This window comes from Schistocerca cancellata, chromosome 12, assembly GCF_023864275.1.
Source record: "Schistocerca cancellata isolate TAMUIC-IGC-003103 chromosome 12, iqSchCanc2.1, whole genome shotgun sequence".
Taxonomy (NCBI): domain Eukaryota; kingdom Metazoa; phylum Arthropoda; class Insecta; order Orthoptera; family Acrididae; genus Schistocerca; species Schistocerca cancellata.
In genome coordinates this window covers 52930538-52945960 of record NC_064637.1, presented here as the reverse complement: position 1 = coordinate 52945960, position 15423 = coordinate 52930538, and the positions used below count along the sequence as shown (strand labels likewise).

At 42.1% G+C, this 15423-nt stretch overlaps 1 protein-coding gene across 1 annotated transcript in view; it reads left to right on the top strand.

The window, feature by feature from the left end:
- LOC126109447 (uncharacterized) overlaps window positions 1-13192 on the top strand; it is a 62229-nt gene extending 49037 nt beyond the window's left edge. The window contains exon 5 of the mRNA XM_049914477.1: window positions 13108-13192. Coding sequence (XP_049770434.1) covers window positions 13108-13192 — 85 coding nt within the window. The remainder of the gene's footprint in view (window positions 1-13107) is intronic.
- Window positions 13193-15423: the final 2231 nt, after the last annotated feature.

Below are 15423 nucleotides of genomic sequence, written 5' to 3'. Positions count from 1 at the left end.
GTGGCTTGCGGAGTATTGATGTAGATGTAGATGTAGATGTAGAAAATTCAAACACTTGCTTGGAATGACATGGGCTTTTCTTAGAACCAAAAAAAAAAAAATCACAAAATGTCCGACAGAAGGCGTTGGACAGCATAACGTCAGTGACTGCCCATGACAATCGTGTATAAAAGGAGCTGTAATGAGAGGGAGAATCAGATGCGCCAGCAGTCGGAGCATGTTGGCGTTACCTGATAAGGCGCGTTTAGTGAATCTGTATTATCAGAATGGGGAATGTGCTAGTTCAGCGTTACGATGCTATCGCCATAGGAAGGGCACTCGAACGGATAAAGGTCCGTTGACAAATGCAGCTGTGGCGATAATGATTTCGAAGTTCGAAGTCACGGGTTGTTTAGACGATAGACCCCGTAGTGGCTGACCGAGCACAAGGTGCAATGCTGCTGATAGAGTTCAGGAAGAAATGGAGACTGTAGCGGGTTCGTCTATGCACGGGGAAGTCAGCGCTCGTGCAGTCGCACGTCGCACCGGCATTCCGTACACTATTGTTTGGTTGGCACTGAGGCATACCCTCCGATGCTATCCGTACAAAATCCATCGGCATCATGAACTGTTACCTGGCGATTTAGTGAAGCGGAGGGCATTTGCGGTGTGGGCGTTTCAAAAGGTGGCGGAAGATGACGATTGGTTGAGTAACGTGTTGTGGACCGACGAAGCCCATTTCACGCTCCGAAGGTCTGTCAACGCCCACAACTGCAGGATTTGGGCTACCGAAAATCCTAGAACTGTCGTGGAAACTCCATTGCACGACGAGAAAGTCACCGTATGTGTTGGATTTACCGCATCACCGTTTCGGGCCTTTTTCCTTCGAGGAAATGCGTTATTCTGGTTTGTAACTGCTACCGTGACGGCCGATATGTTACAGAATCGCATCATCCCCAGCTTCGCTGGTAAACATCTGCTGGAACGTACGATGTTTATGCAGGATGGCGCTCCACCCCATATTGCTAGACGTGTGAAAGATCTCTTGCGCGGGTCGTTTGGTGATGATTGTGTGCTCAGCCGCCACTTTCGTCATGTTTGGCCTCCAAGGTCGCCAGACCTCAGTCCGTGCGATTATTGGCTTAGGGGTTACCTGAAGTCGCAAGTGTATCGGGATTACCGACATCTCTAGGGATGCTGAAAGACAACATCCGACGCCAATGCCTCACCATAACTCCGGACATGCTTTACAGTGCTTTTCACAACATTATTCCACGACTACAGCTATTGTTGAGGAATGATGGTGGACATATTGAGCATTTCCTGTAAAGAACATCATTTCTGCTTTGTCTTACTTTCTTATGCTAATTATTGCTATTCTGATCAGATGAAGCGCCATCTGTCGGACATTTTGTGAACCTTTTTTTTTTGTTCTAATAAAATCCCATGTCATTCCAAATCATGTGTGTCAATTTTTACCTCTCTATCTACATTATTCCGTGATTTATACAGTTTTCAAATTTATACTGACTTTTTGATCACCCGGTCAATCCCCCCTCCCCCCCAATAATGGAAGCGGTGAATCGTCTGGAAACTGAGTGAGGATATACGCGTGTATCAAAAAGAGTCACCCAACTCGGCTTGTCTACATTTCTGAAACTAATAAATATATACAACGAATTTTGATTTTTGATGTGCAGGAAACTCAAAATGTTTTTTCATACCTTTTTATAGGTGTTCAGAAACTCCCCCTTGAGAAGCCTGGCATATGTCAGTGCGGTATTCAAATTGTTCCCACACTGCAGCGAGCATGTCTTGAGTTACAGCTTCCACAGCTGCTGTCTCAGTTCATTCTTTGTTGTTGGTAACGGAGGCACATAAATAGAGTACCTTATAACCCCCACAAGAAATACTCACATATAGTCAGGTCCGGTGACCTTGGAGGCCGGTAAGGTAAGGCTGAACCATTTGGTCCAGTGCAATCAATCCATCACTCACAAGGGAACCTCCCCATCGCACCCCCCTCAGATTTAGTTATAATTTGGCACAGTGGATAGGCCTTGAAAATCTGATCAGTCGAGAAAACAGGAAGAAGTTGTGTGGAACTATGAAAAAATAAGCAAAATATACAAACTGAGTAGTCCATGGGCAACATAGGCAACATCAAGGATGCTGTGGGCACAGGAGCGCCCTGGTCCCGTGGTTAGCGTCAGCAGCTGTGGAGCAGGAGGTCCTTGGTTTAAGTCTTCCCCCCCAGTAAACAGTTTAAATTTTTATTTTCAGATAATTATCAGAGTTCAGGCACTCACACATAATCAACTTCGCTCTCCAAAATTCCAGTACATGTTCAGATTTGCTTGGATTTGACGGTCTACACACGGAAAAATTTGAAAACGTTAAAAACATATGTTTTGACAGAGCGCAGAGAAAACTGTGCGACTGTGAAACTGTTGCATTCATTTGTTGCAGTTTATGTGACACACTCTTATGTTTTCATTACTTTTTTGGGAGTGATTATCACATCCACAAGGAAACCTAAATCGGGCAAGGTAGAAGAATCTTTCTACACATTCGACAAGTGCGCAAGTTAGGTGGGTCGACAACATGTTCCTGTCATGTGACGCACATGCCGTCACCAGTGTCGTATAGAATATATCAGACGTGTTTTCCTGGATCAAATGTTTTCGGTTCCCATTGGAGAGGCACGTCCTTTCGTCTACTAATCGCACGGTTTTGCGGTGCGGTCGCAAAACACAGACGCTAAACTTATTACAGTGAACAGAGACGTCAATGAACGAACGGACAGATCATAAATTTGCAATAATAATATAAGTAAACTTTTCGCTCGAGGAAAAACTTTAACCAAGGACCTCTCGCTCCGTAGCTCCTCACGCTAACCACGGGACCACGGCGCTCCTGCGCTCAGATTATCCTTGATGTAGCCTATGTTACGCATGAACTACTCAGTTTGTATATTTTGCTTATTTTTTCATAGTTCCACACAACTTCTTCCTGTTTTCTCGACTGATCAGATTTTCAAGGCCTATCCACTGTGCCAAATTATAACTAAATCTGAGGGGGGTGTGATGGGGAGGTTCCCTTGTTAGTAATCCTTTGATTTAAAACTTCCCACACTTCCAGATGCCAGTGTGGCGGTGCCCCATCCTGTTGGTAAATGAAGTCGTTGGAATCAGTCTCCTACTGTGGGAAAACAAAGTTCTGAAGCATATGGAGATATGTGCTTCGTGTATCAGTGTTCTCGGGAAAGAAAAATGGACCGTACACGTTTTCCCGTGAAACTGCACAAAACACATTAAATTTTGGGGAGTCGCTCTCATGTTGCACAACCTCATGTAGTTATTCTGTACCCCAAATTCTCACATTATGACTGTTCACTTTTCGAGTTAAATGGAATGTTGTCTTGTCACTAAACACTAAGCGTAGAAGAAAACTGTCGTCATCCATGTTGTCAAGAAAGAAATTACAGAACTCCACATGTTGCTGTTCGTCGCCTTCACAAAGAGCTTGCAATAGCTGAATTTTTTACGGTTGCATGTTTAAAAGTGGACGCACCACATGCCAGACGGACATCGGGGGCACGTCGAGCTGTTGAGCGGTGAACGGTTTTCTGTGAAATCAAAAAAAAAAAAAATGTTCAAATATGTGTGAAATCTTATGGGACTTAACTGCTAAGGTCATCAGTCCCTAAACTTACGCACTACCTAATCCAAAATAATCCTATGGACAAACACACACAACCATGCCCGAGGGAGGACTCGAACCCCGTCGGGACCAGCCGCACAGTCCAGGAGCGTAGCGCCTAAGACCGCTTTTTTTCTTTTTAGTCTTTTTGTTTTTTTTTCTTTTTGTTTTTTATTTTTTCTTCTTTTTTCGTCAACTTTTTTTTAGAAAGCCCCTTAATAAAATGGAACTAAAAAAAGAAAAAAGAAAAAAACCTTAGTGCCACCGCCACTTTTCATCCTATAACAAAAAAATCTGGTCCACTTCAGGCGTTGGCTCCTGGCTAAACCTACGCCGGAGAGCTGCCTATATACCAGAGGAAATATGGGAAACCAAGGTTAGGGCTAGCCTTACAAACAACAAAATCTTCCTTTTTTTAATTTTATTTTTATTTACTTAATTTTTTTTATTTTTTGTAGTTTTGCTGTGTATTTGAGCAGAGGCCTTCTGCGCCCCGCTGGTAATATGTTGAGTCACGTCTTCTCGAAATTGGTGTGTTCCGTTGAATTTTTCATTAATGTTCATTGGTTCAAACAGGAAACGTTAAAGACCGCTCGGCTAATCCCGCGCGGCTCTGTCAAATCCTTGTGAAATTATGCTGGATGCGTTCGACGTCTGTGTCAGACATTCAGAAACGGCCCAGCGACTTGCCGTTACACAAACAACCTGTTTCTCGGAGTTGTTCATGCCATCGTCTGATGCTCTGTGCGAAATTTACGCTGCACTGTTATTATTGACCCGCACTGCGCAAAACGCGGTACACAAAAAGCTCTCTCTCGTCCCGACACCATTTTTACTAGAACTGAAGTGTGTAGACACTGCTGCTCCCTAGCGGGAAGAAGTAATTCTGTAGTCTCTGCTCTTTCCAACAATATCTCAGTTAACGTAACACTTATGATTTTTTTTAAAAATCAGATGATCCTTTCTGATAAACCCTGTACAAATAATCGCGTTGACCATTTCCTAGTATATAATCCTCATGTTTGTTACTTAAAAGTAAACAGTATTTATGACAAAAGTGAAACTGTCAGAGCCGGCCGGAGTGGCCGAGCGGTTCTAGGCACTACATTCTGGAGCCGCGCGACCGCTCCGGTCGAAGGTTCGAATCCTGCCTCGGGCATGGATGTGTGTGATGTCCTTAGGTTAGTTAGGTTTAAGTAGTTCTAAGTTCTAGGGGACTGATGACCACAGCAGTTAAGTCCCATAGTGCTCAGATCCATTTGAAACTGTCAGTATTTAATTCAGCTTTTACTCGAAAACTGTTCATTTGTAACATACAACAGAGGCATATTGTAGTAAAAATTAAAAAATACACATTTGTCATATGGCGTTAGAAAATGCAATTTGATCAAAAAAGGTAAAATTTACAAATAATGCAAAATAAATATATATATCAAACATCATTTTAATACTTCATCGAATTTATATAAAAGATGTTTCTGTTCATCCACGCTAATAAATAATAACGCGGAACTTTTGCCTTTGACCATAATCAAGAACTTTCTAGAGTGGAACAACAGCAATAATAATATAGATTTATTTTTATTTTTGTGCATCTAAAGTGTACTTGTTTATATAAAAGTCCGGAGGTTAGACAATGAACTAATATTTATTACCCATAAAAAATAAGTCATATGTTGCAAGGATATAGAGTATACAGTGGGTCCGCAACGCGTGGTCGTGCGGTAGCGTTCTTTTTTCCCACGCTCGGGTTCCCGGGTTCCATTCCCGGCGGGGTCAGGGATTTTCTCGCCTCGTGATGACTCGGTGTTGTGTGATGTCCTTAGGCTAGTTAGGCTTAAGTAGTTCTAGGGGACTGATGACCATAGATGTTAAGTCCCATAGTGTTCAGAGCCATTTGAACAGTTTTTTGAAGTACACAGTGGACTAACACTGAAAAATGTGCAGTCCTAATTATGACCAAATGAAACAGAAAACAAACAGAATCCATCAGCTCCCACTTTCTCTCTCACACATTCCCTTATGTTTCTTTCTCTACAAATGCTGCCAATGCTACGGATAATCCTACCGTTTGGTAAGTCATTTATGTACACTCCTGGAAATGGAAAAAAGAACACATTGACACCGGTGTGTCAGACCCACCATACTTGCTCCGGACACTGCGAGAGGGCTGTACAAGCAATGATCACACGCACGGCACAGCGGACACACCAGGAACCGCGGTGTTGGCCGTCGAATGGCGCTAGCTGCGCAGCATTTGTGCACCGCCGCCGTCAGTGTCAGCCAGTTTGCCGTGGCATACGGAGCTCCATCGCAGTCTTTAACACTGGTAGCCGCATGCCGCGACAGCGTGGACGTGAACCGTATGTGCAGTTGACGGACTTTGAGCGAGGGCGTATAGTGGGCATGCGGGAGGCCGGGTGGACGTACCGCCGAATTGCTCAACACGTGGGGCGTGAGGTCTCCACAGTACATCGATGTTGTCGCCAGTGGTCGGCGGAAGGTGCACGTGCCCGTCGACCTGGGACCGGACCGCAGCGACGCACGGATGCACGCCAAGACCGTAGGATCCTACGCAGTGCCGTAGGGGACCGCACCGCCACTTCCCAGCAAATTAGGGACACTGTTGCTCCTGGGGTATCGGCGAGGACCATTCGCAACCGTCTCCATGAAGCTGGGCTACGGTCCCGCACACCGTTAGGCCGTCTTCCGCTCACGCCCCAACATCGTGCAGCCCGTCTCCAGTGGTGTCGCGACAGGCGTGAATGGAGGGACGAATGGAGACGTGTCGTCTTCAGCGATGAGAGTCGCTTCTGCCTTGGTGCCAATGATGTCGTATGCGTGTTTGGCGCCGTGCAGGTGAGCGCCACAATCAGGACTGCATACGACCGAGGCACACAGGGCCAACACCCGGCATCATGGTGTGGGGAGCGATCTCCAACACTGGCCGTACACCACTGGTGATCGTCGAGGGGACACTGAATAGTGCACGGTACATCCAAACCGTCATCGAACCCATCGTTCTACCATTCCTAGACCGGCAAGGGAACTTGCTGTTCCAACAGGACAATGCACGTCCGCATGTACCCCGTGCCACCCAACGTGCTCTAGAAGGTGTAGGTCAACTACCCTGGCCAGCAAGATCTCCGGATCTGTCCCCCATTGAGCATGTTTGGGACTGGATGAAGCGTCGTCTCACGCGGTCTGCACGTCCAGCACGAACGCTGGTCCAACTGAGGCGCCAGGTGGATATGGCATGGCAAGCCGTTCCACAGGACTACATCCAGCATCTCTACGATCGTCTCCATGGGAGAATAGCAGCCTGCATTGCTGCGAAAGGTGTATATACACTGTACTAGTGCCGACATTGTGCATGCTCTGTTGCCTGTGTCTATGTGCCTGTGGTTCTGTCAGTGTGATCATGTGATGTATCTGACCCCAGGAATGTGTCAATAAAGTTTCCCCTTCCTGGGACAATGAATTCACGGTGTTCTTATTTCAATTTCCAGGAGTGTATTTTACCAGACCAACCAAAAGATAGTTTTGGTAGAGGGCAACTCTAAGAAGTTCGGATAATTCGGGACCAAATATTGCATGAAAATTACGATTGGCATATTTTCTTACTTCCTTAGAAAGAGAGGACCTGGATAAGCTTATAGAAACTGCAGCACTGAGAAATAACGCTAGCTTCATGAATGAAACAAAGTGGCAGACTTCGTTCTGAATCGACTTCTGATCTACGGAACTAGACTGGAGGAGCACTGAGTGAGTATCTTCTGAGATGTGGCATAAACACACTCCGTTTCCGATAGAAACTTGTTCAGCATGGTTTAGGGTGTGGAACTTTGCTGTGAACAGAGTAATGAGAAGGAGTAGGCCTGTGTTCCTAGCATCTTGTAGCAAGGCTGTTTTGCTTCGAAACTGTCCACTAACATGTTTCAGAGAATATTGTACGAATTCTCTTGGTCAAGTAGCTGTTCAGTAACGAGGTGTGTGAGAAAAATTATGATACCGATATTTCACCAACCAAATTTTGCACCTTTTCTTTTTGTACCCTTCAAAGTAGTTCCCTTCGGCAGCTGTACATCGGCGAAGTCATTGTTACGTCTTGGTAGCAGAGCTGAAAGGCTTTCTACATGTCAGTCTCACTCTTTTGAATATTCTTCAAAGTCCCAAAATGACATGCTTTTAAGCATTTTTCAATTTTGGGAAAATAAGTCACAAGATGAATAGCGGGGTTATGGAACAACAGGAATCTCTTTTGGGGTCAAAAATTCCGTGATGGAAGAGGGTGTGTGACATGGGACTTTACCAAAACGCAGCACCCACATGTGTGCAGTGTCGTGTTTCAATCGATTCACCCTTTTCCTGGAGCCAAACAGATCTTTATAAAACACTTGGTTCAGAGTTTGTTCTGGAGGAATTAATTCCTTATGCACGACACCCATACTGCCAATGAACCAAATTCTGAACTTGGAACATCTCGCTGAGTAAGGTTCATCTTCAACATGTCCTATGTAGTACAGTGGAGGTCGAAAAGTCGAAAATTTACAGACTGGCCGCACAAGAAACGGAAACCTTTTAAGAGGTATTTGGCAACATAAAATTGTTGAGCCACAGGACATGCTTTTCTGTGCTGAAAGGAGTGTCTAATTCTTTGCAGAAGGCTCGCAGCAGGATAAGTGGTCTCTAATTAGGTGTGGTTTCCCACAGCCCCAGTAAATTTCCGTTATGGCACTTTGGGAAAACGTTGGATTTTAACTTTCATAATCCAGTTTTCTGATTGGGTCATACTCTTCTGCAGAGCCCGCACATTCTCATCGTGTCTACGTGCAGAGCATCAGATATGCCATTTGGAGAATTATTTCGTATATTTGGAAAGACTTGCTGCCTTCTTCCCTTATCTAAGAGTTACTGGTCGTATAATTGCAGATCAGGGTACAAACTATATGCTGGACCTCTTGAAGCAGTTTTCTTACATGTTCTGTGTCCAAAACCGTTCTACTAGTCCTTTCCACCCACAAATGAGTAGGCATTACTATTGGTTCAACAAAGACAGGGGTTGTTGTAGTTGTTGTTGTGGTTTTCAGTCCTGAGACTGGTTTGATGCAGCTCTCCATGCTACTCTATCCTGTGCAAGCTTCTTCATCTCCCAGTACCTACTGCAACCTACATCCTTCTGAATCTGCTGAATGTATTCATCTCTTGGTCTCCCTCTACGATTTTTACCCTCCACGCTGCCCTCCAATGCTAAATTTGTGATCCCTCGATGCCTCAGAACATGTCCTACCAACCGATCCCTTCTTCTAGTCAAGTTGTGCCACAGACTCCTCTTCTCCCCAATTCTATTCAACACCTCCTCATTAGTTATGTGATCTACCCATCTAATCTTCAGCATTCTTCTGTAGCACCACATTTCGAAAGCTTCTATTCTCTTCTTATCCAAACTATTTACCGTCCATGTTTCACTTCCATACATGGCTACACGCCATACAAATAAATTCAGAAACGACTTCCTGACACTTAAATCTATACTCGATGTTAACAAATTTCTCTTCTTCAGAAACGCTTTCCTTGCCATTGCCAGTCTACATTTTATATCCTCTCTACTTCGACCATCATCAGTTATTTTGCTCCCCAAATAGCAAAACTCTTTTACTACTTTAAGTGTCTCATTTCCTAATCTAATACCCTCAACATCACCCGACTTAATTCGACTACATTCCATTATCCTCGTTTTGCTTTTGTTGATGTTCATCTTATATCCTCACTTCAAGACACCATCCATTCCGTTCAACTGCTCTTCCAAGTCCTTTGCTGTCTCTGACAGAATTACAATGTCATCGGCGAACCTCAAAGTTTTTATTTCTTCTCCATGGATTTTAATACCTACTCCGAATTTTTCTTTTGTTTCCTTTACTGCTTGCTCAATATACAGATTGTTTAACATCGGGGAGAGGCTACAACCCTGTCTTACTCCCTTCCCAACCACTGCTTCCCTTTCATGTCCCTCGACTCTTATAACTACCATCTGGTTTCTGTACAAATTGTAAATAGCCTTTTGCTCCCTGTAGTTTACCCCTGCCACCTTTAGAATTTGAAAGAGAGTATTCCAGTCAACATTGTCAAAAGCTTTCTCTAAGTCTACAAAGTCAACAAAGACAGGAGTAACACTCATTTTTCCCGAGTATATGACGTCATTTTGCCGTCACGCGCAATATCGACGACAGCAGGAACACCTATCGAATATCGACAGCGTTCGATACACGCCTCTCACAATACATCATGCTCGCATTTCGCATATTAATAAAAAACACGTCATTCTTTAATCGAATTGCTATCATTACTGTCATAACTAAAGGCCCAGTAAGGATTTATCGACGGTTAACGCCTTCTCATAAGAGTATTCTCTCAGGAGTGAATCGTTATCGTCAATAATTTACGAATTAAGCACGAAACACGCTTGTGTTACGATTTGCAGTATGCCGTTTCAAGGTAATGGAGCCATGAACACCAACACGTCATTATTATAGTTTAAATCAGTTAATAATGCATCAACCATGTAAGGTTCCAAGATATGCTATGATAATAAAGACAGGATTTCAGACGTCAGAACGCTAGCTTAATGGATAACGTCGATCTTTCCTGAGTCGCAAGATGTAAGTTAGCATCTGGCCACAGGTAAATACACTGAAACGCCAGAGAAACTGGTACAGCTACCTAATATCGTGTAGGGCCCCCGCGAGCACGCAGAAGTGCCGCAAAACGACGTGGCGTGGACTCGACTAATGTCTGAACTGACACCATGAATTCTGCAGGGCTGTCCCTAAATCCGTAAGAGTTCGAGGGGGTGGAGATCTCTTCTGAACACAACGTTGCAAGGCATCCCAGATATGCTCAATAATGTTCATGTCTGAGACGTCTGGTGGCCGGCGGAAGTGTTTAAACTCATAAGTGTTCCTGGAGCCACTCTGTAGCAATTCTGGACGTGTGGAGTGTCGCATTGTTCTGCTGGAACTGCCCAAGTCCGTCGGAACGCACAATGGACATGAGTAGATGCAGATGATCAGACACGATGCTTACATACGTGTGAGTTTGGGGATGTCCGGATACTTTTGATCACATGGTGTATGTAGTGTAAATCATTGTCAGTACCATCGAAAACTAGATCATCTACACAAGCGAGCTTAAAAGAAAGAATCTTACTCTAAACGTGAGAACTACTCTCGAAAAATATCTCTTCCTGGAGATTTACGAATATATGTTGTAACGTTGTTGCTTTAATTTGGTATGAAAGCGGTGCTGATAGACAATAAAAACGGGTTAAAAGCTGTGAGCTGTCTGGGGAAGTTAACCTTGCATCACTGAGCAACTGTTTCACCAGGTATCCAGTCTAGCTTACCAAATTCCCAACCAGACTAACATTAATTATAATCTTTTAATAGACATACGACAACCGGTGATATATATATATATATATATATATATATATATATATATATATATATATATATAAAAGAGAATTTAAATAAAAAAGAAATAAATCAGTTTATATTTGGAAATTTATTTTAACATTAATCACAGAAATTTCAGCATATTAAACTTGATTCATAACTAAACTGGTGCGTTATTTAGGAGTGTGAAAGTGTGAGTTTGTAATCTTACAGAACACATCAAATATGGAGCCAAGATTGGGAGACTGCATACAACACTGCATTCATAAAATAACACACAAAGAACGTTGCAAGAGGAAATTAACCACAACCAACCGATTCAATTTTCACCCAAAGAAGTTACGTTCGTAGCGCAATCTTGTCCATCATGAAATTACCACACACTGGCATACTAAATTCATACTAACTCTCTGTGAAATCTTCCCGAAAAGAATAGCTGAGGGCTACTTTGATGCTTACACCACATGCTTCACGTGGTCAACTTGGTTTACACAAAGAGTGTAACTCCACAATAATTTTGATAATTAAAATAAATTAGATCGAAAAGCAATTTACAAAAGAAAAACCTCGAACTGGTTACTAACGTCTTACTATTAACCTGATGGGTCAAACCATTATATAAGCACGTGGTAGTGGTCTCACGAAGTACACCACACGTGGGTTGAACATAAAGAAAAGTTGGTATATTGAAAAATATTGTCAAGACGAGACGTTATAATCTCACGCACATTCGCATTTAAGATTGATGATCTTAGTTGGAGTTACTGATCGACACGTGGTTCCACTTTACTCACAAAGTAGTGACAAAGCAACTACTGGAAAATATTCTGAACTTCACACTCGAAATACACTGCGTTGCAATTTAAGATAACATTAGATATTTTAGAGATAAACCTAAAATAAAGGTGATTAAATAGTCAGTTAGGCTGAACTTAAGAAATCCATTGTCCTGCGGACTTAGCAGACACGCGCTTAGCCGGAGATCTTACCACTTCAGACGCTCGCCGCAGACAGACTGCCTGGTCCGTTCCTGAGGGTGGCTCACAAATACAAACGGAAGTGGCCAGAGGGGTAGCTTCCTTACACCAACATGACAAGGGACGGACAGGACCATACTAAGGATAGAAACCTCTTTGCTTTTAGAAAGCGTAGCTACCTGTTCCGACGTTGGTCCTACTGTTCTCTAGCAGACAGGCTTGTCTGCTACCCTCAAGCATGCAACTAGAAATACATTTGCTCATTCATCCTCTCACACAGAAGGGAAGGGGGATGACAGTATCTTATCATATACAGTATATAAAAGAAAGCGGATGTAGGTTCCGTATAAGACTGTGTGACATGAATAACATATAAACTGTGTTTTAAACTGTAGTAGTGTGACAGATCGTTCTTGCTTATGTGTAAAAGTAACACGTTCCACTACTCAGTCTCCTCCCAGATAGTCAGAAACGCCACAGTAAATTTAGAAGAGGAATTTATGCCGTAAATGACAACAGATTTAAGTAATTAACATGAAAGGAATCCAACAGAGACCTTTCAATGTCCTGGTATTATTGTCTCTTGCAATGAGACATTTGTTTTAAATATGGCCGCATGGGGTAGCTGCACGTTCTTAAGCGCCATGTCACAGTTCGCTCGGTTTCCCCCCTCCCCCCCCCCCAACCCACCTTGTCGGATGTTCATGTGTTGTTCTTAGCGTAACTTATTTTAAGTTATTTTAAGTAGTGTGTAATCCTAGGGACCGATGATCTTCGGTCCCATAGGAACTTACCACCAATTACCCAAATGTTCTAAATATGACTTTTAAGCGAATTTTTGTGCACAAAAGAGTACTGAGAAAGAGATTTCCCATCAGAAAAGCACGCACAGACTATACAAAGGTAAAATGTTGCCTGAACAGGTCTCATTTCACACGAATCGAATCCTGTGTTTGTTCTGGTTGCTCAAGCGTTGTTTGTTTTGTCGTTCACAGGAACCGACAGCTTACCAGGCACATCCCACTGACGGCTTCTGGGGCCAGAAGGGACCACCAGCGCAGACACTTTTGGAGGAGGTGACGAGGCGACTCGGGATCACTACTGTGCGGTCAGTACCTCAGGAACGAAGAATATGAAGCGCCCCACACTGGGCAAAGTGCGTGCTCGAATGGACAAAACTGAGGTGGCCCACGGCTCACTCATATCGCTTCAGACTGGACCGCTTCACATCTCTCCAGGTTCCCGTGGGGACGATGAGACTGAAATCGTGTCTCTTATAGAGACCTCTTACGACTATGTGGATCATTACTGCGCAGAGGTTGGACAAAATAACACGCTCATGCACCTAGTCCGTGGCAGGACTGCTTACGACCCGTTCTGGTACAAGTGAAAAACAAAAATGAAATTTAATTTGTTACAGACATCCCACTGAAAGAAAAGTCTGGGAAGAAATTGTTTACACTAGCGTGTCCACATTGTTTTCAGTTTCCCATAGTGGACACACTTTGATACAACTGCATCTTAAACTGACCACTCCAAAGAGCGCTGAGTGGTTGTTATAGAATATTGTTCTGTTTATATTTATTATTTGTGTATCTTTCAGATCGTTTGTGTTCTTCTATTTGACTATTTATAAATAGTAATTTCAAATATAATGTATATCAGTTTGTTTGTGTTGTGATATTTAACTATTTATACACAACCTCTAGAGATATGACAATAAATAATTGACGCATATGTACCATATGTTATGTATAAAATAAATTATTAAAATTACCCACTAAATCACTAAGCCTTTTTTATTTATACACATATTTTTGTTTGTGTTGTTATATTTAACTATTTATACACAACCTCTAGAGATATGACAATAAATAATTGATACATATGTACCATATGTTATGGATAAAATAGATTATTAAAATTACCCATTAAATAACTAAGCCATTATTATTTATACAGATATTTTTGTTTGTGTTGTTATATTTAACTGTTTATGCACAGCCTCTTGAGACATGACAATAAATAATTGACACATATGTACCATATATTATGTATAAAACATATTAAAATTACCCACTAAATCACTAAGCCATTACTATTTATACACATATTTTTGTTTGTGTTGTTATATTTAACTTTTTATACACAGCTTCCTGAGACATGACAATAAATAATTGACACATATGTACCATACGTTGTGTATAAAATTATTAATCTTACGCAGGACGTCACTAAGCCATTACTATTTATACACAGCCCCTTCAGATACGCTAAAAATCATTGATACATGTGTACTCTATGTTATCTGTTACATAAATCATTAAATGTACCCAGTAAGCCACTAAGCAATTACTTTGTGTGGTTAATTTACTGTACATCCAAGTGATCATGTTTAGAAGTGTGTCACTGTACACAAAAGTGTATGATTTCAATGTGAAATTAGTACCTACTTTCCCGTTCAAATTAACACAGCTAGACGTTACTTTCGTTTATCAGTTCTTCCAATATTGCGATTGGTCTGTTTCAGCTAGAATGCAAACCATTTCGTTGTGCACTGAGGTCACTAATATTCTGTTGTTGTTATACACGTTAGTCTTATTGCTTAACCAAGTTTATTCTACTGGCCAACATACATAACCATCTAGGATATTCTGAGGCTACGATATGGAGTGCAGAACCGCCTCATTAAAGAAAAAAAATTATTTTTCCTTAAAGAATTATTCTTTCATTTTTTATACTTCTGTACACATTAAAAAGCTGCCTAATTTTACTGCTATTTTATTTCTCAGAAATTCCAAAATTTGTTGTTTCCCTGTTTCCATCGCGTTTAAAACATCTGCAGTTCGTAATCCTTTTCAGGTCTCAGATTTTGAAGAAAATACACTTTTGAATGAACGGTTTTAAAACACAACGTTAAAAATAAATGAGAACTGTGTATTGAAACAGGAATAGTCTGTCGCATCTTTTCTAAGGATTATATAGTTACAGTGTATTAGTACTTGCCAATTACGATGTGTACAATCCATCCACTTACGTTACGAGATGGCATCAAAATCTACATTTCACTGGTGAGTCCAAACAGGTACTTAAAAGCCAACGACATATCTTTCACAAAACGCCTTTTCCATTGCCTAGGGACTCGGTAGAACCTTCACAGTAGGGAGAATAGTTCTACACCGTTTGGAACAAAATTTAGATAAATATGAAGCCATCGCAAATAAGTGTTTCCCTTTATTGCGTTGTTCTTCCAGTTCTGTTATAGGCCCACAACCTCTTCCGTCCCGAATTACAGCATTGCTTTCCCCTTA